The sequence below is a fragment of the Amia ocellicauda genome, chromosome 22, assembly GCF_036373705.1.
Source record: "Amia ocellicauda isolate fAmiCal2 chromosome 22, fAmiCal2.hap1, whole genome shotgun sequence".
Lineage (NCBI taxonomy): Eukaryota > Metazoa > Chordata > Actinopteri > Amiiformes > Amiidae > Amia > Amia ocellicauda.
The window spans coordinates 12,251,292-12,276,263 of NC_089871.1; the positions used below are offsets into that span (position 1 = coordinate 12,251,292).

At 44.1% G+C, this 24,972-nt stretch overlaps 1 protein-coding gene across 1 annotated transcript in view; it reads left to right on the forward strand.

The window, feature by feature from the left end:
- The window catches only part of LOC136718199 (potassium/sodium hyperpolarization-activated cyclic nucleotide-gated channel 2), a 36,995-nt gene extending 16,924 nt beyond the window's left edge, over window positions 1–20,071 (forward strand). The window contains exons 4-8 of the mRNA XM_066695845.1: window positions 2,064–2,282; window positions 9,984–10,130; window positions 10,267–10,507; window positions 14,389–14,553; window positions 18,513–20,071. Coding sequence (XP_066551942.1) covers window positions 2,064–2,282; window positions 9,984–10,130; window positions 10,267–10,507; window positions 14,389–14,553; window positions 18,513–19,471 — 1,731 coding nt within the window. The 3' untranslated portion in view covers window positions 19,472–20,071. The remainder of the gene's footprint in view (window positions 1–2,063; window positions 2,283–9,983; window positions 10,131–10,266; window positions 10,508–14,388; window positions 14,554–18,512) is intronic.
- The last annotated feature ends 4,901 nt before the right edge of the window (window positions 20,072–24,972 follow it).

A 24,972-nucleotide genomic window follows, 5' to 3' on the forward strand; every position in this document is an offset into this window, starting at 1 on the left:
TCTGTGTCCTTTGCCACAACTCCCTTGCCTGGCATCGCAGAAACCTTATCCCACTTGACTCAGACGTGCAGGGGTTTAGTTCCACATATTCCCGTCTGTAACCCGCTGCTTCATGATTATGTTTCCCCCACCACCACCGTCCCCCGTGGTCCAGAGCCCGTCCTGGCCCATGCTTCTGTGCTGCAGTATCATCTCTGCGGACCTCTGAGCTATTCCAAGTCAGCCCAGCTTGCTGAAGATGCAGACAGCCTTGACATTTCAGATGTTGCTTCTTATTGTCTTCTGCAACGCCAGCCATGAGGGGGGAGGGAGGGGCATGCAAGACTTAAATCTCCACGGCGACATGCAGATGAGATGCACAAAACAGCTCAGACGCCCCCCTTCACATGCCAACCCAGCATCCTACTTCCCAAGATCTCGGAGCACATATGCGTTAATCTTTAATTAGCCGGGCCTGTGCGGTCGTACATCATGCAAGGTCTCGATGTTAGCTGTTGTCAAGCGCTCTGTAAATGGATTATATACAATAAGGCATTAAGGCTTTTATTTCCTTAACAGAGACAGAGACGGAGAGGCAGAGCGAGAGCTAATGCTCTTTTCAGAGGATCGTAATGACTGTGGCTCTCGCGCCGGCATCACAGCGCCACATCACCGGGTACGGTGGCAACAATGAGAGACAGCCAGAGAATGGCTTCTCACTGTTAGCGAACACTTAGCGCCCCCATTCTCCTACTCTCTTCCTATCTGCCTGTCTATACACTTTTAAAAGTCTGCAGCAACGTTTCGTTAGATGAAGGACTGAAATGAGAAAAGGGGTCTCATTATCATAACAAGTGAGTTTTAACGATGTGGGTGGGGTCAAAGCATCTCTGTGTGGCACAGATGACCTTGCGTTAATCACCAAACCGAGGGATCTCAAATATCTGTGCTGTGAGCAAAGAACTGTGTCCTCTCCCAACCCCCCCCACACGTATATAAGCCAGGTCCGTTAACAAATCCTCGCCAAATCAAAATGCTGCCATAGTTGATAAATATTACACTGTTCTCCCAGAACCTCTGTTCACTCATCCATACTGAGATTAAAAATGTTTATTACAGCTGCAAACTGCTTTTTAATCACTGTGCAGTCAAGCTTCCTAACAAGGTAAAAGCCTGGGTGAACATTGTAAATTCTGATAAGCCACAGTAAATGCATATTACAAAAGCGGAAATGGCTATCTGTCAGATTTATTACAGGGGAACTTTATCTGGTAATATTTGTACAGCTTATCCTTTTTTTTTGTCACCTGCAGATGTCCGTTATTTCACTGAGGTGTTTGTGCACCTATAATTTAAAAGTGATGGGCAGCAGGGACATATGGGCATGCTAAAGACAGGGATAACAATCGCACAAAAACAAACAAACCACCACCACCACCCCTAACAACAAACACTCTAACTAAACGCATTAACAGAGGTTTCTCCAGTTACTGTGCATTTGAATTTTTTTCTATAACTAATGCTCGAGGGAACAAATGCTCAGCATGGCAGGGAAGCAGAGAGCAGTCCAGCTCTCCGTTTTGCTCTCTGTTTGTTCGCGGGGCCCACATGCAAACGCACTGTGGCATGTCACCGCTCACCCCTGCCCTGCGTTGTTATGTAAAGGAGTGCGGAGACTCTTCTGCTTTTCGAAGGCTTGCTATTTTCCATTTTTCATTGTTGTTTTCTTTTTGTTTGACCAGCAGCCCTGCAGTGTTGTCAGTCTGACGGGGCAATGAGAGATTGAACCTACCCCCATGCTCCTCTGGCTAGGAGGCCCTGGCAGCTCTGAGCCTACAGGGCTACACAAGGACACTGGTCACATCTGTGCTTTGGCACCAGTGCTTTCAGTGCGCTTTTTTGACATTTCCAAATTTCTGATTTTTTCCCCGAATTCGGATCTTCTGCCCTGCCCCGCTTCAGAGAGATATTTAAAAGTCACTTGGCTATACTGGAGTGAGAGAAAATTGCACAGCCCATGCCGAAGCTCCTATCAAGGAAACAAATATTTGATGGTCTTTTTTCATTCCTCCGTCTCTTTGCAGAACAACACGTGGAGTGAGCTGTATTCCTTCGCCCTGTTCAAGGCCATGAGCCACATGCTGTGCATTGGGTATGGGCGGCAGGCCCCGGAGAGCATGTCCGATATCTGGCTCACCATGCTCAGTATGATCGTGGGCGCCACCTGCTACGCCATGTTCATCGGCCATGCCACCGCCCTCATCCAGTCGCTGGACTCGTCGCGCCGCCAGTACCAGGAGAAGGTAGGGCTCCCTGCCGCAGTCTTGTATGTGTTTATTTCACTTGACCTCTTTTTCACAGAGTGCCAATATGTTGGGTTATTTTTTTCATGGATTGGTCTCAGGGGCAGGGGTCCTGGCTCAGATGGCCATTGGAGTCTAGGATGGGTTTCTATGGAGTCACACTCACATGCTTGCTCCTGTAGTAATGTTTTGCCTAACTTTGACATATTAATTGAGTTTAGGAATGGAACTAGGGCTACATTTTGGACTCAACTTGGGTGATCCAAGTGATCCAAGGATCCTATCCAGTCTGTTTTTAATGTTCCCAAATTATCGGCTTCAACCACATCGCTGGGGAGTTTGTTCCAGATTGTGACGCCTCTCTGTGTGAAGAAGTGTCTCCTGTTTTCCGTCTTGAATGCCTTGAAGCCCAATTTCCATTTGTGTCCCCGGGTGTGTGTGTCCCTGCTGATCTGGAAAAGCTCCTCTGGTTTGATGTGGTCGATGCCTTTCATGATTTTGAAGACTTGAATCAAGTCCCCACGTAGTCTCCTCTGTTCCAGGTGAAAAGGTTCAGGTCCTCAGTCTCTCAGTAGGACATTCCCTTCAGACCTGGAATAAGTCTGGTTGCTCTCCTCTGAACTGCCTCTAGAGCAGCGATATCTTTCTTGAAGTGTGGAGCCCAGAACTGCACACAGTATCCAGATGAGCTCTAACTAGTGCATTGTACAGTCTGAACATGAATTCCCTTGTGTTTTAAATTCTACACTTTTGACTATATACCCTAACATTGTTTGCAGCGTGATGTGAACTCCCAGACGTACCAATGGAAAGTGTAGTGTGTGTGTGTGTGTGTGTGTGTGTGTATGTGTGCGCAGATCACCTAGGTGCAGGTGAGGTGCCACAGGGAGGAGGTATGATTTAGTGGAGTATCTCTCTGTAGAGAAGAGGAAATTGATTACCCAGCAGATAACCGTCCCCACAGCATCCTCTCCAAGGTGACAGAGCCCATCTCTCGCTTGTGACTCCGCTGTCCTTGAGCGCTGACGGTTAGGCCACTTGTGGAGGAGGAAGATGGGAGCAGAGAGGGAAGGGGCATCTGTTATCATCTCTTATGTCATACCTCACCTGCTCCACGCACAGAGAGCCCACACTGCCGACTGCACTGGATATACGCTCGCTTCAGTTGGGAAGATAGCTCACCCAGGCTTATATTTATTTGTGTGTGTGTGTATGTGTGTGTGTGGACAGGTTGCGGCTCATTCCTATGTGTGTTGGGACACGTTTCTCCAGGATGTTGTGTCAGCTGATTCACTGGTCACTAAATTGGTGAGCGAGCAAAATTAGCAAGGTGGACTCAATGACCCATTCCAGTGTGTAACCTTTATTTTTTTTAATGTTTTGAAATTTTTAATTTTCATAGTTAATATGTGAAAAAACCTCCAAAACTCTCCTTTAATGTGTACAACATATTGAGTCCCACTAGGCACACCCCATACTGACCCCTTTCATTTGAGCCCCTTCCTCCGGGGTCCAGAGCGATTGACTGGGGTGATGGGCAGCTTGGCCTCTGTGTCCATCAATCAATCAATCAATCCCTGGTTTCTGCTCTTTCATACGGCCCCCTGAGGATAGGGAACTGCAAAGATGTTGCGCGCTGCACTTGTTTAGTGCTCCGGAGGGGCATGAACAAACAGGTAAAAGGCCAGTGACCCGGACATGTGCCCCCGAGCGCCCCTTACATATTTAATCTAGATTTTCATTTCATTTTTCTCCCTCTCTTCCTTGCACGGTAGTTGTTGTCGGCAGTGCATAGCGAGCACACTCAGGAAAAGCGTGGGTGTAAGGCCATCCGTGGAAACCCCAGTATACATCATAATTAAGTGCAAAGAGAAGGCAGATTTGAATCTATAAAACTTAGTGCAGTGATTGAGCTTCCTCTGTCGCAACTCGGAGAGATGCAGTTTTACTATGCTGAGCTCAGCAGAGCCAGTTTGCAGACTTCTGTGCAGTATGTCTCACTTATGAAAGCGGTCTGTGGCCACTTATCTCAATTGCTCTTCATTGGACAGTGGCAGGAGCTTTTTATATAAACAAATAGAGAGAGAGAGAGAGAGAGAGAGATTATTTATTTTCTCATATAGGTGATTTAGTGTTTAATATTAATCTCGGACAGATGTGTGATCCGTGGGACAGCCCCGCGAGATAAAGCTTGATCCAGATAATTACTGTCATGTAAGGAAAATGTACTGTTCTCCTTGGGTATTATAGGATGGATAGAGTAGGATTTTCATTCAGACAATTTGTACGAATCCTTCATATCACCTTTGGTCCAAGAAAAAAAAAAAAGGCAAAAGCAAAGCCTCTGAAATCTAGTGATTATTACCTGCGTCAAACTGAGACACTTATGGTTGGGGTTTTGAGTCTGCATACAGGTAGGCCTAACATTTTCCACTGAGGAAGTCCTCTGAAACTGCCAGACACCTCTGTCTAATTCTCGTCCCCGTATCAGGAAGCCGTCAGAAGTCAAAGTCTCCGCTCTCCAATTGGTAAAGCGAGCAGATCATTACACTGGGAGACAAAGCCAGTCTGGCCCTGGCAAAGGAAGTGCTAGAAGTACACCTTTGAGTGCTAGAGAACTTTCTGTTTCTTTCTGTTTGTTGTTATTGTTGTTGCTGCAGTATCTCAACAGCCATTTGTCGTCCATAGCCCCTGCATCTCTCCACATTGATTTATTCCTGGGCCTTTGCTGTTGATACAGTGCAGTCCCCATCTATTATTCCTCCAAGAAATATAAATTGCGATGTACAGAATCTTTTTCACTCCCTCTCCTCCCCACATCCTGTACCCGCTCTCTACTTCCCTCCTATGCGCATCTTACACAACCATTGTCAACTCATTGTCAATCGCAGAAAGCGCAATATGTCTCAATTATATATTTTTTTGTAATTATAATTCTGTTTAAAAAAGCAACAATACACAAAGATGAAGGGTTCACAATTAGACTTTCTCTTCACAATTAGACTTTCTTTTATGGAAACTGAAACGCCTGACAGAATTGTAACTCTGGGGTGTCAAGCTCAAAACAGGTTGGAAAGAACGAGTAAATCTATTTCCCTGACAAAAATACACGCTGAAATGGCATCTATTTAAACCCCATTGCAGCTGCCTCTCTCACACACACCCCAGCAGCTTCCTTTCAGAGCAGAGTTAAATGAATATAAAGCTCGGCTGCTCGAGACAGATCTCTTCCGGAGTTTGTACAGGTAGGAGATTTAGTCGTTCTATAATATCTGCTTATAACCTCTGCATCCGCTGCCGAGCAAGGCGCTGGTCTGCTGTGTGCGCGCAGGAGTGTGTCAGGGACAGATACACTTCATCGGCCCTGACAACGTGCAGTTATAAGCAGACAGCTGGACTCTGGCTGTCTGATAGCGCCATAGGAGCCAGGCCTGTTGTGTTTATCTTCCTGAAAGGCCTATACCCAGAGCTTTCCGCTTTAAATATATCATTTGCATTCATCAGTTAATTCATTCCTTCATTTACTGGGACTCTTTAACTCGCTCAGAATAGAAAATGACCGCAAAAGAAGAGATGAGGTATCTTAAAAATGTTTTTTACACCACTTCCTGTTGCAACAACACATTCAAGTATTTTTCTCTCTCATTCTTGCGCACACCCAGACTATTTTTTTTTCTTTTAACATTAATGTCAGAAGTCTAATGCAATCGCTTCCAAGATGTCAGCTTCCATCCCCGCCGCTATTTGCTCTTTTTAAAGGCTTCATCCCAGATCAGTTTGTAGTTTTGCGCTGTGCAACACCAATACATCAAGACACGCCACCCCCCACCCCCTCCGCGTCCCTGTCAAGTGTAGCAGTCTAGGGAATAAATTATTTGTTGACTTCAGTCCCATTTTACCAGCCGTCTACTGATATCGGATTTGAAATGGTCTGAATAAGCATCACTCTGTTTTTTTTTTTACGTTTTGGTGTGTGTGTGCAGGCGCGCGTTTGTTTTGGTGGTGGGAAAACCAACCCACATATCTTCCTAAAGGGTACAGGTGGAATATACCTCAGTATTTCCCTCCAACTCCCCCAGAGATCAAAATGATTGTGATGAAAATGTAGCAAATTAGCTGTGCTGTCTTGTCGCAGCTCATCAGTTGAATTCCACGATACCTGTGTGATCTTCATGGATTCTAGTTAATTCCAAGGTCGCTGTTACTCCCCGTCAGATCTCACGGCAAACACTCCAGTAGACTTCAAGGCCTTCGCAGTGCCAAAGCCTGTGAATTCATCTATTTGTCAGAACAGAAGAGTACCATTGAAGTCGACTCGGTTAATGTTTTCACCAAGGCTGGTCGGCGGCACCTTCAATGACAGGATGAATCACATAATTTAAAAAAACATCAACAAATAAATACGTATACTGAAGAAAACACAAAACTTACACAGATGCGTCAGCGGCTACGAAGGCCACTTAAATGATTTGGGCTACAAAGTGCCGCCACATTGCAATTAATTAAGATTCAGATTAGGATTAATCCAGATTATTCTGGACGAGGGATTGGATTAACTGTGTGAGGAAGCTCCTTTAATGCGCAGGTAATTATGGTAAATGTTTTGACTTAATGCTCGTTACATTATCTGAGCCAGTGACCAAGGTGTATATTTCCTAATGGCATTAACTGGCATTTCATAGCCCCTCACCATCTTTATATAAGCAGCCTACCTGTATACTGAGCAGCTGCATGAAACCGTTCATATTCTGTAACTTTCCATGGTGGTGGGGCAAGAGAAAGCTTTTTAATCTTTCAGAGCCTGAGATGTAGATTAACCTTTTGGGATGCTGTTGTTCCCTTGTACCCACATGACAGGATGGCAAAAATCCCTGTGTGTGGCATTTGTGAATGAGCCGAGGCATTTCTGAACTGATTTTCCTTGAATGCGGATAATCTAGCAGAGCAATTATTATGATTTTGTCATGCATTTAAATATTGATTAAAAATCCAGCCCAGCATCTGCCGCTGGTTGCGCTTGGAGGCGTAATTACAGAGCAGCGAGGGGAAAGGTGATATTCCTGGTAATCTCTGTGACGGGGGGTGCTAGAGTGAGTGCACCTGTGAATTATCTTTCATTCTGCCTGAGATAGAAATGGAAAAATGAATGGAAACTCCTTAGCTAACTCAAACTACTACTACTGCTATTACTACTACTGCTAACTTCCTAGTAAGGTTCATGAGGTCTCAGAAATGATGTATCATGATCTCAAAATGTTAACAATATTGGCGTGATACAGGGGGCATGACGCAAAGCAGCGCACCTTCCAGGAAAAAACATGCACAGTTTCCTGCCATGAAAGCGATAAAACATTTATTAAAATTATCCTGAGACGTGTTTCATGCCATGCAGGCGAGTGTGTGTGTGTGTGGAGTCGCAGATGGGCTATCAGATCATTTGGATGTTGGGGAGTCCATAACGTAAGCTCTGGCAGTGGAAGCGTGTGATTTTAACCCCTTGCTGGACTTCTCTAGACCCTTCTTGATGTGGCTCCTGCAGTGAGGGGTGGTGCCTCATGGAAATTGAGGAAGAGACCAGAGAAGGTTTTCAGAGAAGTTTGAATGTCTTGATTGACTCCCACAAGATATCTTCAGTGCAACAGGCCTCCCCAAGGACATCAAACAGTGTCACACTGTTGTCTCTGGGAGCTGTGGAGGGCAGGTCCCTGCAGCCTGCTCAGCTGTCTGTATTTTGTACAGTTGTTTGTGGACGCCTGGTCGATTTTCTTCCTGCCTGTTTGATAAAATAAAATAAAAAACGACTTAAAAACTCCTGGCTTGTCAATGGATTTTAGTTTTCTGCTCACGCGAACCCTGCCGACCAGGTCCATATCCACCCCTGCACAGTGCCACTGCTGAGAGCTGAGGAGTTTAAGGATAAAATAAATGCATTCGAATGGGTAATAAGTTCGTGGAGGCGCCCCGTGCCGTGAGCACGCTCAGTCCGGTGCTCTGCCGCAGCGCTGACTCACAGCTGCGCTGCACCGGGCCATTAGCAGTCAGCAGAGTCCCCTCGCTGCTCAGCCCCTCCGTCTCCTTATGTAAGCCTCTTCCCAAGTTAAGGAGCATGATTTTCCGTCCTCTGGGAGCTCACAGGCACACCATTATCTGTCCATGTGGCCTGTAAATTATTCACTATAGCTCTCTGGGTTCCTGCTCTTGTGCTATGTATCTCTCTCTCTCTCTCTCTCTCTATCTGTCTATCTATCTGTCTATTTATATATGTATCTACCTGTCTGTGTTGTTCATGTCTGCCATGGATAAAATTGTACTCTGAAGGTCAGAGACGGAGAGAGAGAGAGACTGTTTTTTTTGTGTGTGTGTGTAATTGGTCTCATTCACCAAACTTCCTCACATGATTAATTGAAGGGACGGTTATTTTTCCAGTGTGTCAGTGTGCGGTTGCGTGTGTTTAAAAGTCAAATGGTGTGTGGGTTCTTGCAAATCTGTTCTTGAAAATTTGGGTTTCTTTTTTTATTCCTTAAGGAGGCAAGGAGGGTTTTTTTTTCCCCAAAATGTATTTTATTCATACAGATAAACAGAAGACTTTTTTAAATAAACCATGCAGTGAAAATCCACACATGGTTCAGCGATGCTAAAATTAACTTAGCTCTGCAAAGGGGAAACATCCTGTCCAGCATGTGTACTCTTTTTTTTCTTCTTTTTTATTTAATGTATCATTACATAAATTCATCTTTGTTGAATTACGCCTATCTTGGGTGAGAAGGGAACGTCCTTCTGCTTCAGTGGACGATGTCTTGCCTCCCGAGCCGTGGTTTCATGTTTGTTTGCTCTGACTAGATTATTTAATCAGAATCCTGCATTATTCAAGTCAGTCGGTTGACCCCTAATATACGATTGACAAAATCCCTCGAATCAGCCCCGATTAATATTTCACACAATTAATATGATAATTTGGCTTTAAATTAGGCCTAAAGGCAATCTCTGGAGATAGCGCAGTCTGGTTTTGTAATCCAGGAGGCAATGTGGCGAAATGACAGAATTTTAATATCTGCTCTTGAGTTTAATTTCTCTCTCTCTCCATTTTGGTTTCTTTTTACATCATATGTGTTATATAATACTAAGGGCGATCAATAAGCAAACAAATAAATTAAATAATCAATCAATAAAAAGTTTCTTCACATACACATATTGGTTTGTTGATGTAATTATTAGAATTAGTGTTCTGTTTCCCCAAGGTGACTTACAGGAATTGGATAGCAGTACCTTATATATTCACAACATCGCTCAATCGCAGTGAAACACACAGGCACATCAACGCGTATCTGGACACACTCAGTTCTCTCCTTAAATGGAGCTTTCCCTTTACAGTGCCAGGCGCCTGATGTATGTCTGCATTCATAAGGCACGGCGTATTCACAGGCCAAAGCACAGGAGAGGATAAACAAAACGCTCTTGCAGGGTTTCTACAGTGGCTAACCTATTGCAGTATATAGATACATACTGCTGCCCACCATCCCATGGTTCATGCAAGCTTTTGAAAAGGGGCAAACTTTTGTCTAACCTCCCCATGATTGATTTCAATATTCCGTTCTGCATTCCGCTGTTGCTTCGAGAACTTGTCGGGCTGGAGTGGCGGACGCTCAGTGTCTCATGCGCTCTGCCTCTCTCTCTCTCTCTCTCTCTCTCTCTCCCCTGCAGTACAAGCAAGTGGAGCAGTACATGTCTTTCCACAAACTGCCCGCAGATTTCCGGCAGAAGATCCATGACTACTACGAGCACAGGTACCAGGGCAAGATGTTTGATGAGGAGAGCATTCTGGGAGAGCTGAACGAGCCGCTGAGAGAGGTGAGAAGGCACCCAATGCCATTGCTTCCTTAATGGCCATGAAGAGTTAACATTTGGGGACTTTTATAGTATTGTAGTACTGCCTCCTCCTGCGCCATCTCTTTCACTCGCTTCTTCTTGTCCTTCTGTCTGTCAGGAAATCGTAAATTTTAACTGTAGGAAGCTGGTGGCCTCCATGCCCCTGTTCGCCAATGCTGATCCCAACTTTGTGACGGCCATGCTTACCAAGCTGCGCTTCGAGGTGTTCCAGCCTGGAGATTACATTGTCCGCGAGGGAACCATCGGCAAGAAGATGTACTTCATCCAGCACGGGGTGGTGAGCGTGCTGACCAAGGGCACCATGGGCATGAAGCTCTCCGACGGCTCCTACTTCGGAGGTACGCTGATATTCTGGCCTGTCTGGGATGCTCCTGTCCAGTGGTTGTACTGCTGCTGCCTAACCAGGAGCTGCTGTTCTTATTTCAGTGTTTTTCAGTTTACTCCAAGGCAGTCTGCTGGGTTTAGAAGGATCATAATACAATGCTTTTATGTCGGGGATAGTAGGTAAGTTTGGTTGTCGCAGAGTTGCAGGAGATCACAATAACTGAAGTACAAAAGGCAAAATGATGGTATATGTAGAGCAACCACAAGTTTGCAGCCTTGCAGGGTAGCAAAGGGTGACAGAGTTGTGTGGTTGTGGTTGTGGTTGTGTTGTTGTACTCTGTGCCGAAGGTTACTAGAGTCGCACATCTTTTGGTTTGTTTCTTATTGTTTTCTTTCAAATGTGTCCTTCTCTGCTTAATTTCTCGTAATGTTTGGCTTTTTATTTCACTGCTACCCCTCCATTCTAGCAATTTTATAATCCCTTCCTTCATAGTGGCAGGTGCAAAAATGTTTCAAGGACAACACAAAAGGGAAGGAGATGGTATTCAAGGAGAGCTCACCATCCTGACCATCCTGACTGATTTCGGAACATATATCCAAACAGATTTACCACTCTCAGGAATTACTGAAACCGAATTTGCTGTCAACATTTAGGGGGCTTTTGTTAATAAAAAAAAACAATGAGGAAGCTAAAGAAATTTCACTTTAAGTTGACAAATGTTTAAGACTTGCTCAACGGACCACAGAAGTCCTCCAACTGCCCTCTGTGGTTTCCCATCTTCACTGCATTTTTAAAGAAAAAAGTATGCCACTGCAGAAAGCAGGGATACCCTGTTATACAAATTAATCTCCCCCTACTGGTTCGATTGAACCACTGAGCACCATCTAAGTCCCAAGATGTCACCTTATCACCTCTTATCACCTGTCTACAATACGGCAGAAAATTATAAACAAAACAATCACCGCAATGTTAAACAGAGCCGATCTCGGTTTCATTTGTAAGTAGTTCCCTCGCCTGCCTCACCGCCTCTGTCCCTTTCTGCAAGAGATTCCCCCTGGTTTGAAAGCATCCCTTCAGAGTTTGATCGGGAACCCAGAAGTACCTAATGACCCAATGACCCTGAAAGAGCCACTGATTCAACCAGATACTCCGAGGCAATTCTCGGCTATTTCCACTTCAGCATCTGCTACAGAAGAGCAGAGTTCAGAGTTTGTCAACGGCAGAGAAGCAGTGATGCTGTAGCACTGGACTCGTGAATAAAGGGAGCGTTTAATTTGCTAATACACAATAAACTGTGTTGGACAGCGCTGGTAATGTGTTCTGGAATGCGAGTTTAATTTTTCTTGTGCCACATCAGTATGTGTATGTATGTGTGAGCTGAGACCAGAAGGCTGACCTTTTGCAAACATGTCGAATTAGATTAAGAAATTCATCTCAACAATTTATGTCCTAACCCGTGCGCTTTTTTTACCCTGTGACCTCATCTAATCTTGCTCATGTTGCTTTTGGTCGTGCACAGAACCCGACCAATGTGTAAGAGTATCGAGAATATGATGGCAAAACTCGTACGTATTTACTTAATCTCATGTGCAATCAGAGACATTTCCAGACCTTTTGACATGTGCATGTGAAAGCAACCCAAGACTTTTTAAGGCGAAGAAGTGGAATGTTCTGCAATGGCCAAGTCAATCACCTGACCTGAATCCATTTGAGCAGCATTTAACTTGCTGAATGCAAAATTGACTGCAAAGGATTTGCAACCAAGTATTGAAACTCACAATTTAATTTATGATTATGTTAGGTTGTCCAAATACTTTTCAGCCCCTAAAACTGGAGGGACCACATATAAAAATGTGTGTTTCCTACACCGTTCTCCCAATTTGGATGTAACTACCCTGAAATTCAAGATGAAAGTCTGCACTTAAAGCACATCTTGATTGTTTCCTTTCAAATCCATTGTGGTGGCATACAGAGCCAAAATTATGACAATTGTGTCACTGTCCAAATATTTATGGACCTAACTGTACATAATTGTGCAGTCTTTTTATACATTTTGTGGTCCCTGTTTGATACATAAAACAAAAAACACTGCAGTTTTCACTGTTGCAGTTTGTGTCACATTTTGCAGTTTGCCCAACACTCTGGAACGTGCCATGGTTACACCTGGGAGTAATCCAGTGCATTTAGAAATCAGGACGGTGTGTTATTTTGTCTCTCCAAGCAGTGTGCGTGCCTCGCTCTGCTTTAAGATTGCAGCTGAAACAGAACCAGGCAAAAATATAAAATAAAAAAATAAATCCTGCTGTGAGATTCAAGGTCAAATCCTAATCCTCTTTCTGAAGGATCGTCAGGCTGTTAATGTGAGTAGCATCTGCAGTGCTTTAAAAACAGGAAGTCAAGTGTCTTATTTTTATCAAACACAATTAAAGAGAACTTCATGTGTCTCATGTTCATGTGTTAGACTGAGGGAGAGATGCTATTTATTATTGTTTTATATAGATATATATTATATTAAATATTAATAATAAATATTATGAATAGTGTCTGTTTTTTCCCCCCTTTTTCATGCTATTGCAGTTTGTTGTTATGTCATGTTAAAGAATGACTCGTATTCTTAGCTTTTTGACCTGCACCAAATATCTGTCACTGTGAACACCAGGATAGTTATCAGCAATGGTCGCCTATTGTCAACATGATGAAGAAAGAGGTTAGCCATGACACAGAAATATCTCAAGAATGACCCATCCTTTCCCCTTAGAGGTGTGAAGTGATTGTTGAAAGTTTTGTGTGTGTGTGTGTGTGGGGGGGGGAGTTTTTACACGACAGCTATTCAGTACATACCACTGGGGGTTCAACAAAGGTGAGGTTTATTGAGTCCCAGTTTAACTTAATTGAAAAAAAAATTGAGATTACTTTCCCGGTAGCTACATCAAAGCCAGGGGCCTTTAAGTGGCTGAGCGCTCTCTCTGGGATAAGGCTGATCGTCTTTCGGGCCTCGCCAGATTGATTTCCGACACTCTGTGGTGGTGGTGGTGGGGGGAGGCAGCTACTGTGGGGTCACTGATCTCACTCAGCCACTAGGGAACATTATCAAGACGCCTTGCCTGATCCCCTCTGGGAGAGCGAGGAGGGCCGAGGATAGGGCCTGGCTCAATGCAGATTGATTTTGTTTCGGCCGCCCCCTGAGGGAATGGAATTCCATGCAGAGGTTTGGAGTCTAAACAGCTCTGTCAACAGCTGTTAATTATACTCGGACTGTTTTGCCCAGGCCTGTGGGCAGTTGAATAAAACCACTTAAGTGAAGTTTTCCCCCCATATGTCTTTCTCAGGACTGAAGGTGTTTTAGATCCTCAATAAGATCTCTCCTTGCGATGTGAAACTCTCACTCACGGTGTTTTCTTGGCGCTCGTCTGTAGCCCGTGATACAGGGCTCTATGTGAACAGACGCTGACACAGAAGTGACACTAACTAATAGGGCAGTCGTGTTGTCCAACTGAGTGCACTGCAGCTGCTTTGGTCACAGAGCGGGCAGGCTCTTCGCCAGCTCCTCTGTGTCGCCTGTAGGACTCTGAGGGAAATGAGAAGTCTGATCTTATAAGGTTATTTTCGCGGTTCAAGAATTTTTAAATAAACAACGGTTTTCCCTTTGTGTGCTCTCTCTCTCTCTCTCTCCTTTGCATTTCCCTCCCTGCCTCTCTCTCTTGCTCGCTCATAATCCGTCTCTCCGTCCGTCTCCCTTTCTCTTCCCATGACTTCCTTAATGTCCCCCTTTCTGTCATACCTCTCTCTTTCTGTTGTTTTTCTATTCCTCTACCTGCCCTGGTCCTTTCCCCATCTCTCTGACTGTCCTTCCGGTCATACACCCTGCCTCGGTGACGCGCTCTCTTTCTCCAGAGATCTGCCTGTTGACCCGGGGGCGGCGGACGGCGAGTGTCCGGGCTGACACCTACTGCCGTCTGTACTCCCTCTCAGTGGACAACTTCAACGAGGTCCTGGAGGAGTATCCCATGATGAGGAGAGCCTTCGAGACGGTGGCCATCGACCGGCTGGATCGCATAGGTAGGCCTCCCTTCCGTGCCCAGCTAATCCCCTTACCAGAATAAAGGCTGTGATTAAATTACAAGCTTTTGCAACTATCCACCCCCAACCCCCAACCGTAGAATCATACACTCACCATCACGTTTACCCCAGGGTGGGCATTTCATAATCGGCAGGTGGGTCAAAGTTTTTCATTGAATCGGGACCTGGTATCCCTCAGATCAGTCTTGCCACCTTTGACGTCAGAGGGTAGTGAGATTATGCTGGCCATGTGTCAGCAAGCAGTTCATCTCCTGTTTCTGTCATTTATTAAATTATTCAAATACTCAAATTAGACATTACCGCTGCTGGTCATTAAAGGATGCCATGGCTCTGTTCTCAGTAATAGGGGTGCTGACCCCTCCATCGTGGCTAAACTCCGACAGGGGCTTTGACAATCTGGTCGACCTAAATTTCCCCCATCTAGTTAATTGGCTGACTAATCTCTGGCTCACTCCACCTGGTCTGCTGTGCAGCTGAGCTGTTGGTACTTTTCATTATGTAATACTGATTCAAGATGCAGCAAATGCAGAGATATAGAAGGCTTTTTAAGGTGGCACTCGAATTTATTTTGACTAATTAGAAAGCACAAAATGTTGGCTGTCTTGGTCTGAAGTTCAATTTTCTTTCATAATTCTGCGTTCTAGATCTGCCAGGATCTGTTCGGTGTTGTAGAACCTCTACTGAGCTAGACAGTCCCATAGCACAGACAAAGGACAGACACTTTTACAGCTGGTGCTCAGAGATTTCAGTAGCCTTCAGTGCATGCACTTGTTACCGCATTGATTGTATCGATTGCACTACTGCACTTTTGTAATGCTTCCTTTTAATTTTGTATTGATTGTACTACTGCACTTTTCTAATGGTTAAATTCCTTATTGTGTAAGCTGTAAGTCGCCCTGTATAAGGGCCAAGAAATACACCGATCAGCCATAACATTATGACCACTGATAGGTGAAGTGAATAACACTGATAATCTCATTATCATGGCACCTGTCAGTGGGTGGGATATATTAGGCAGCAAGTGAACGTTTTGTCCTCAAAGTTGATGTGTTAGACGCAGGAAAAATGGGCAAGCGTAAGGATCTGAGCGACTTTGACAAGGGCCAAATTGTGATGGCTAGTCGACTGGGTCAGAGCATCTCCAAAACTGCAGCTCTTGTGTGGTGTTCCCGGTCTGCAGTGGTCAGTACCTATCAAAAGTGGTCCAAGGAAGGAAAAGCAGTCAACCGGTGACAGGGTCATGGGCGGCCAAGGCTCATTGATGCACGTGGAGAGCGAAGGCTGGCCCGTGTGGTCCGATCCAACAGACGAGCTACTGTAGCTGAAAAAGTTAATGCTGGTTCTGATAGAAAGGTGTCAGAACACACAGTGCATCGCAGTTTGTTGCGTATGGGGCTGCGTAGCCGCAGACCAGTCAGGGAGCCACAGCTGACCCATTTCCACTGCCGAAAGCGCCTACAATGGGCACGTGAGCATCAAAACTGGACCACGGAGCAATGGAAGAAGGTGGCCTGGTCTGATGAATCACGAGTTCAAGGTGTTGACTTGGCCTCCAATTTCCCCAGCTCTCAATCCAATCGAGCATCTGCGGGATGTGCTGGACAAACAAGTCCGACCCATGGTGGCCCCACCTCGCAACTTTCAGGACTTAAAGGATCTGCTGCTAACGTCTTGGTGCCAGATACCACAGCACACCTTCAGAGGTCTAGTGGAGTCCATGCCTCGACGGGTCAGGGCTGTTTTGGCGGCAAAAGTGGGACCTACATAATATTAGGCAGTTGGTCATAATGTTATGGCTGATCAGTGTATATCATAATTAATAAATAAATAATGCAAATAATTCAGGAAAAAAAGACCTTGTGCTCTTAGCTCCCTGTAAACGATTCAGACTGGTACCCCACTTTGACAAGACGCAGCATGGATGTCTACCGCTGTAATTGTAAACTTAATTATTGTTATTCCCTTAATTAGACCTCGAATAATGGGGCCGGTTTAATGTGTTGATCTTTGCTTTACCCCTGATAATTAGTGGAGTTGTCAGGCAGGCTGCGCTGATAAGGGTAACGCATCCATAATGGGGTTAGTGGGAAAGGCTCTAACATTAAAGACAGATTAGTCTGTTTATTTCACTTAGGATAGATGCATAGTTCGACTTTGACTCAAGGGCCAAGTTTCCTGTTGCATTAATTTCAAAGTGGTATTGAAGGGTAAGAAATACCTGATGTGTCTTAAAGATAAGATTAGACATTGCTGATGTATGATCAAAGATGTGGACTACCCTTCTTCAAGCATTGCTGGTAAGTTTTCAGATTTCTTTTCAGACAGTCAGGATTCCCAGAGAATTTAGTTTAGTTAATAATTTGTTTGTTTTATTGTATGTTTAATTACTGTATTTCAGTAATCAAATCTACAAAAGTATATAGTGGTGGTCTGAAACAGACCCAACTGGTGACTTCCAATCCAAGAGTCAAGAAACTGCCAATTTCAAATGAAACCTTCTCTTGGCAGAACAGATCGTGTGCCTCCCCCCTCACCTTCTCATCTGTCTGTTTGTTTGCCCTGGCTCTCCAGAGTGTTTGATTGACTAGATTGACTTTCAGCCCGTGCCGCTGTGTTGGATCCAGTTTAACGCTCATGTAAACAATAGAGCTGACCTTGTCGCTGCAGCAAAGCCTCCCCGAACTGTGGCTGCCATCTTTTGGTCGGTGTCTTTTTTGCCAAGGGAACCTGCTGTTGAATGGTAAATCATCTCTGCTTAGAGTTTTAAAGCTGTCCAGCCAAAATTATTACTGATTAAATTCTGATGGTAACAAAATGATGTAACAAGTGTTACATTTTTGGCAATGACTTACAGGGAACAGACTGAATTGAATATTATATTAGAACTGGCCACAGCCTAAAATATGAATATGAATGAGATCTGTGTATTAATATAATAGAGAGGGGCAGAGAGAAAGAAAGAGAGACATTCCGCATTTAAAGAACAATCCCTCAAAAGTATTGGACTCGTCCTTTTCTCCTGAGGCGGTGCTTTCAGTAGGAAGACTGAGCTTGCAAACGCCACTGAGTTTGAGTGGGCTCGGTTTAGTGCCTGGTGTTGTTTGCCATGCTCTGTGTGTGTGTCCAGACTGCTGTTTTTACATTTTTATTTGCATGATTTGAAAGACTCTCAAGATGCACTTGAGACTGGGAACAGGGCCCAGGGCTGGAGTCTCAGACCTCTCCTCAGCTAACGACTCGACTCCCTACAGCTCCGAGCTCCGAGGATGAGGCAATTTTAGACGCAAATTGGTTTCTCTCAGCAGAGGCTGTGTGTTTACATAGCTGTGTGACAGCCAGTCTGCCAGCCAGTCAAGCAGCATGGCCACACAGCTGGCACGTGGCATCATGTGACCCTCCCATCACCACTGCTTTTAACGAGACTTGGCAAAGCAAGGCTGAAGGCCCCCTGGAGAAATCAGCACTGGTGACGGGGCGAGGGGAGACAATAATTGAGATGCCGGCGATCTGTCCTTGAGAAGTGTAGTATCCTCAACCGCCGCCCACTCCCCAGGAAGGCTTAGAGCTAGCCTACACAGCACTAGCACAGTTACTAGCAGCGTTTTCAATTAATCAACAGCCAGGCTGGGAGAAATGAAGGACAATATCTCCTCTTTCCTGCCATGGCACAACAGGGCTGTAGGTGGTGATCGTGAATGCGTTGGGTGTAGAATTTCACAGAGGTCTGGTGCTAGAGTCCCTGGGGCCCTGAAGTGCGAGTGCATCCACGCCTTCTTTGATTGATTGTCTTTAAAGATTGTTACTCTACAATGACAAGATCGTACACATCTCCCATCTGCTTATTTATCATTCTATCCATCTGCTACAATGTGTTTCATCAGCGATCTGTTGGGTCAGACAGTGTGTGGCGGCACTCATCTGCCTGTTCCTCTCCACAGGGAAGAAGAACTCCATCCTGATGCACAAGGTCCAGCATGACCTCAACTCGGGCGTCTTCAACAACCGTGAGAACGAGATCATCCAGGAGATCGTCAAGTACGACAGGGAGATGGTGCAGCAGGTGGAACTGCAGCGTCCGCGGGCCATGTCCATGACGCCGCCCCTCCATGGCAGCATGTTTGCTCCCCCTGGCCAGCCACCCTGCAGCTCCGCGATTGCCACACTGCAGCAGGCTGTGGCCATGAGCTTCTGCCCACAGGTGGCCAGCCCCCTGGTTGGCCCAGTGGCGCTGCAGTCGCCCCGAATGGTGCGCCGTTTCCAGGTGGTGCAGAGCCTGTCCAGCCCGGTGTCCATGTCCCCCCTGCAGGCCCAGTCGGGCGCCCAGCCGCAGATGCCCGGTGGCACTTTCTCCCCGGCCATTTCCAGCCCCCCCGTGCAGAGTCCGCTGGCGGTGACGGGCCGAACTTTCCAGTACAGCTCCAGCCCGGTGGGTGGCCAGTCAGGCTCCCAGCTCTCCCTGGTACAGCAGCGAGCTCCAAGCCCCCCACAGCGCCCTGCCACCCACAAAAGCACCCACTCCTTGCATACCGGCAGCTTGAGCCAAGACGCCAGGGCGTTGTCTGCCTCCCAGCCCTCCCTCCCCCATGACGGGGCCCAGCCAGCCGCCCCCAGCCCGCCGCAGTCCACCCGCGTCTCCTCCACCTCCATTGGGCCCCCCCAGACCCACCCTGGCACACCAGTCTCTTCTGGGTTTCGGGGCCCTGTGCCACAGAGGGTGGTGTTGCCCCATCAGATGTCTATGGGGTCCTACCCTTCCACTCCCTCCTCCGGCACCACGTCTGGGTTGGTGGGGGCGGTCGGCGTAGGGCAGCCAGACTCGGGGACGCCTAAGAAAGATTCAGTCGTCAGCCTCCCCGAAACAGACCCGGCCAAATCTCGGCTATCTTCCAATTTGTGACCGTTTGATGAAGAGGTCTTGGGCTTTCTGAGTTTCTAAGGTTCCTACCCTACCTGGCCCGGAATATCAAAATCCGAATGTACGTGGAGTGAGTGCCGAAAGAAAAGGAGAAAAAAAAAAAAAAAAAAAACAGAGAGAGGACGCTTAGACTGTAATTAAGGATATAAAGTCTGTAAAATTAATAATAAATAATAAAAAATAAAACATAAAAAAAGGTGGGATGTTTCTACTCAACCCACACTCGTAGGTACGTAGTGATAGCACTTCCTCACATCCTGCCTCCAAATCCCTCATTAGTTTGCTTTCTTTACTATAAAGTGTATTTCAGAAACATAAATAATGTATCAGTTAAATACTGTATAGAATACAAACAATGCAAACTAGCGTGAGCTGGACTAAAGGGAAATCAGGGACCTGTTTTAGGTGACAGTGATGAAGTCAAATGCTTTGCAAAGTGATTTGTGGGTGTTCTTTTTCTGTATCAACAAGCGACAGCACTAGGTGTTCTGTTTATGACGCTTTTATCTTAGTAAAGGTTTTAGAAAAAAACAAGAAAAGAAAAAAAACAAGCTAATAGTCTTTTAGACCGCTGGTCGATCTTAAATCGATATGTATAAAGAAAACAAAACAAACAAAAAAAAAATATATATATATATATATATAAATATAGAAAAAAAAAGTGGAAAAAAAACATTTTGTCAGTTTAATCTTCGTTGTATTTTCTCAAGACCAAAGTTGAGCTTGAACGCAATGTCGGAGGTGTCTTTGTCAACTAAAAAAACTACAAAAAAAATGATTTAACTGCCTTGATTCGAACTTTAGAAGCCATATTCTTAGTTTAAGTGTGTATGTTAGGTGGTTCCATCAACTGCTTTGAAAGAAGATTTCATCCTTTTTTTTGTATTGGGCCAATACCCTTTCTTCTTCATTTAAAAAAAAAATTGTTTCTGTCTAAAGGATAGCACAGACTTTGTTATTTTGATTTCCTGATTGTTGCTTTTCTTTCCTTAGAGAGAGAGAGAGAGAGAGAGAGAGAGGGGGGGGGGGAGAAGTGCAGATTGATTGGTGGAGGGTGAGTGATTGGGTTGCTGTAGTTCCATCTCGCACAGGACCTGATACTGTGGGGAGAAATAAAATAAATCCTGCCAAATAAATCAGCTTTTCTGCAAGGGAAATATTGAGCAATGCAAACTGCAACACCTGTGATGAAATTATTTTAGTCATAGTAAGATGTTTTCATTTGGTCTCTCTCTCTCACACAGACACACACACACACACGTTAAGTGTATAGATTTTACCATATAGATTTTATTTTTTCATTTGAAATGTGTGTGTATATACATATACATAAAGTGTATATATTTATTTTTTTCATTAACATACATCACAACAATTCATTGGAACAGGGACCACAGTCTTAAACTGTATTGTATGTCACCTATGTAGTGTCATTTAAATGCTCCTTTATTGCTGCAAAATGTAGTGGCTGTACCCTGACTTGGAAGCAAATCTTCACTTAAGTGGGCACCTTTTTTCATCCGTTAGTTCTGTCCAGGTCATCCTTTCTCCCCAATAGACTATGTCAACAGCTGCAGGGTGCTCTCTTTCGCCCTAGGATGGATTCAACCAATGAAAATGGGGACTTATTCAAGTCAACAGTGCTATCCCCAGCATGGCTGGTCCTGGCAGAAGAATTGGCACAATAAGTCACTGTTGGTTGCGTAGTCTATTATCTGTAGGTAATATTCACAGGTCAATCCAAAGCACTTAGGTCTGAGCTTTCTGTGAGGGGTTTTAAACTATATGCAAAATGTGATGGTTGCTCAGATCCCCTGATGGCACAAAAGCCACTGCAGTGAATTCAACCTGCGTGGAGGCAATGGCTACCATTTCTTCTTGACAAAGGGATTGTTTTCCCTTGTCTCTAATCCCCAAAGCTAACTTGTCAACCATGCCATAATCCTAATGGGGAAATTACATGCAAAATATGAATGAACCCTTGTAATTCTCTTGTCACGATTACTGACACCACAGGGCTTCTGTTCTTGGCCAAGGGAGAGTTGCTGGAGTCTCAGTGAAAAGACAACAACTATTGTATCTTATTCTGGGCCCTGTTGTTATTGTTGTTGTTGTGCCTTGAGTTGCGTAGGAGGGCATGGGTTCAAAGCCTTTCCAAACAGTCCAGGTGTTTCCATAAAACGGACCTGGTCTTCAAATCCCTGTCGTTATCACGCACAGCCCCGGACAAAAAATGAAAAAGGCCTGGCCCTAGAGATTCAATCTAGGTTTTAATTTCATAGATGAAATCAAAATTCTGACCAGATTGACTCAAATGACGGACCCTATACTTGATGGCCATTCTTCTAACATCTACACAATCCACTGTCAGGTGTGCAATTTGAACCAGGCAAGTGGGTCAAAGTTAAATGACTTCTAGCAGGCTTTGAATGATGGAGTGGGCTGGACTGGAATGGCCGATTCACTCGTTTCGAGATGCATTCACACTGTTGACAAGGTAAAAGGCAGTTTGGAAGAATAAGATTAGTGAGGAAATGAGTTGGAAACCTGTTCTATGAATGATACGCCAGTTAAATTAAACGTTCCAGATGTTGCTGTGTGATGTTTTTAGAGAATGGAGGGGAACCGATAGCAGAATGCAATACAATTATGCAACAAAATCTCAAAAGAATAACCACTACAGAATTGGAGGATTATGCATTTAAATATATACTAATCATTGCTCAGTTTATAGAAGGATTACAGAAGATTTAGTTTAATTTACAAAGTATTTCCAACTTGTATTAAAAAAAACCTTGATCTAGCTATCTGGTGTGTAGCTAGAGAGGGTGAAGGACTTGCCTGTAACTCGAGTGGGAATGCATCTGTACTGGTGAAGGTGGAGTGGCCTATAATAGGTATGTGTGATTTCTGTGGTCCTCTAGAGAGAATCGAAGGTGTGTCGAGCAGAAGCAGCTTTGGAGATCGCAGGCCTGAGCAGAGGGCAGCTCTAGGTGTGTCAATAACGTGACTTGGCAGATGCCCTGATTCAGATCTCAACACCTGCCCCAACTGCGTATTTGTGAACAAAGTCTTACCAAGCTGTAGCCCCAGAGCACAATATTTTACAAAACAGCTTAAGACGTGAAATGAGGAAACTTGGGCATCTTGGGGTGAGTGGTGGGGTGTATGTCACGGTTAAGACCTTTAGCTCCAACCAAATTCTGATTGCTCCATCACTCCTGTAAGCCTTTATTTATCGTTTTGCCTGTATCTTTTGCATTTGCCTCTCAAATTGAAGCACTCAACCCACTCCAGATTTGTATACATTGATTTTATTTACTTATGATGTATTTCTTCCTTATTTTATTTTGTAAGGGGTGGGTACAGGTTTAGGTCATCAACCAGGCACTTTTCTTCTTTTGGGACTTTTCTTGACTTCTGTTGAGCATCGCTTTAAGGGACCCGAGTCTGATCTTTACCCTCAGAGACTTGCCGTGCTGTCCGCTGCTCCCAGGACTTTTGATGCCCACAGAGAGGTGAATCGCATTTTGGTGTGGGGGAGTGGGAGTGGGAGGGGTGGATCTATGTATGTTTGGAAATCATCTCAACCTCTTGAAACAGCTGCTATGTATTTATTTGTGTTTTATTTATGTATTTATTTTAAATGTTTTTTGCGTCTGTGTTGGGGTTGAAAAACAAGCAAGCCTTTCCTCTCTCATAATCAGTATCTGTTCCAGGTGAATCTGAACACCTTGGCAGATCTAATTCTGCCTCTGAATTATCAAAACTACTGCCAACTGGGTGACCAAATTCAGAGCCTAGGAGACAAAAGACTAGAGCAATAACCTGCGGATTACCATAGAGAATCCTGAAGCTGACTCTCATATGGGCGGTAGGGGGGATATATTGAAATATTGAATTAATCGGGACAAAACAGAGAATGCCAGCTATTTGTTGATATTATAGATTGCCTGCTCTCAATAATTTACACTTGGCAATTGATGGACACAACCGAATTAGGATCACATGAGGTGCTGTCAAACAATCTGCAATTTCCTTTGACTTGTAAGGAAACTTATTTTCTTGCTGTGAAGCTACCTGGGAAAGGAAAGGTTGAATCTCTTCTGTATTGCAAGCCAGGGTTGTTTTTATCGCATGCTGTTTTGCATTGAAATCTGAATATGAAATCCTTCTCAAATCCTTAATAACGGCACTACGGGGATGATGTAAACCCTGGTAATCACAGGAGGTAGAAGAACTGGCTTTAAAAGCTTCTTGTATTTCCAGATGCATAGCTTGCCTGCAGGACACAGTACTGTACATCTATCTCATGAGCAAAACAGAAGGTGCAATATTAAAATTGATTATTGGCATGGAGTTTAAAATTGCAATGTAACAAAACAAGTGGTCTTTTTTATCTTCTTTGAGGAATCAATGCTAGTTAATTTTATTCAAGCCGGTAATTGGATTGATGTGAATACATTTGCTTTGCATTACAAATAGATAGATACTTGCCAATTAAATAATTCTGAAATGTAATAAGAAAACAAATACCATTCAAATGATTGAACCCAAGTTACTCTGATTTGTGACTTCAAATGAAATTGAACGGCTTTTTCAATGGCCGTCTTAAAAATATATATCCACTTGTTTGTGTTGCAGTACAGGCCGAACTTGCAGTTTGCTAATTGTGGTATTTAATTTAGTTCATATTTTCTGGTTCGTAGCTTAAAGTTTGTTTCCTTTTTTTTCTTCTCTTAAGCATCTTCAGATATTTCAAGTGCAATATATTATCAAAAATGTTTATAAAAAACAAAACAAAAGGGAAATGATAAATCAACAAAAGCCCCTTGAGGTGATTTCTATCTTGTACATATCATGTGAGTTATCGTCATGGCAATAACAGTGTGCTCCAAAAAACACCCCAATACTACTCAGAAAGACTGCGGACAGAAACTGTGGCAAAACCCAGTTTTATATATATATATATATATATATATATATATATATATATATAGGAAGTTCTGTGTAGGTGCTTGTCTATATTTATTTCGTGCCGGGGATCGGGGGGGGGGGCGACCGTTGTAAGTTTATCATGCATTCAATTTATACTGTGTACAAAGCAGTTGTATTCTGAACGGTAAACTCACATATTTACAATACACATTGATGCATTTATATTGTATTTAAGATATAAATAAAAAATATGTATTATGTAACAGGTTATTTTTACACTTTTTAGATTGTTCCTTATTAATAATCGCTTAATACTTTTCGAGGGGAGTTAGAATTAATTGGCGACCTCTTGACGGCGAAGCATCGTTTTTCTTTGATCAGCCATTTTAGTTTTTTCTCTATTTAACTTGAGTGGTGAATACATGACTGTCGCTGATTGACTGAGAAGAAAAGATTATTATTAATAGATTAATTGTAACTATCTACTAAATCTTCCACAGTTAATTATTTGTGGAAAAGTGGTATTTTAATTTTGCTAGAATTAT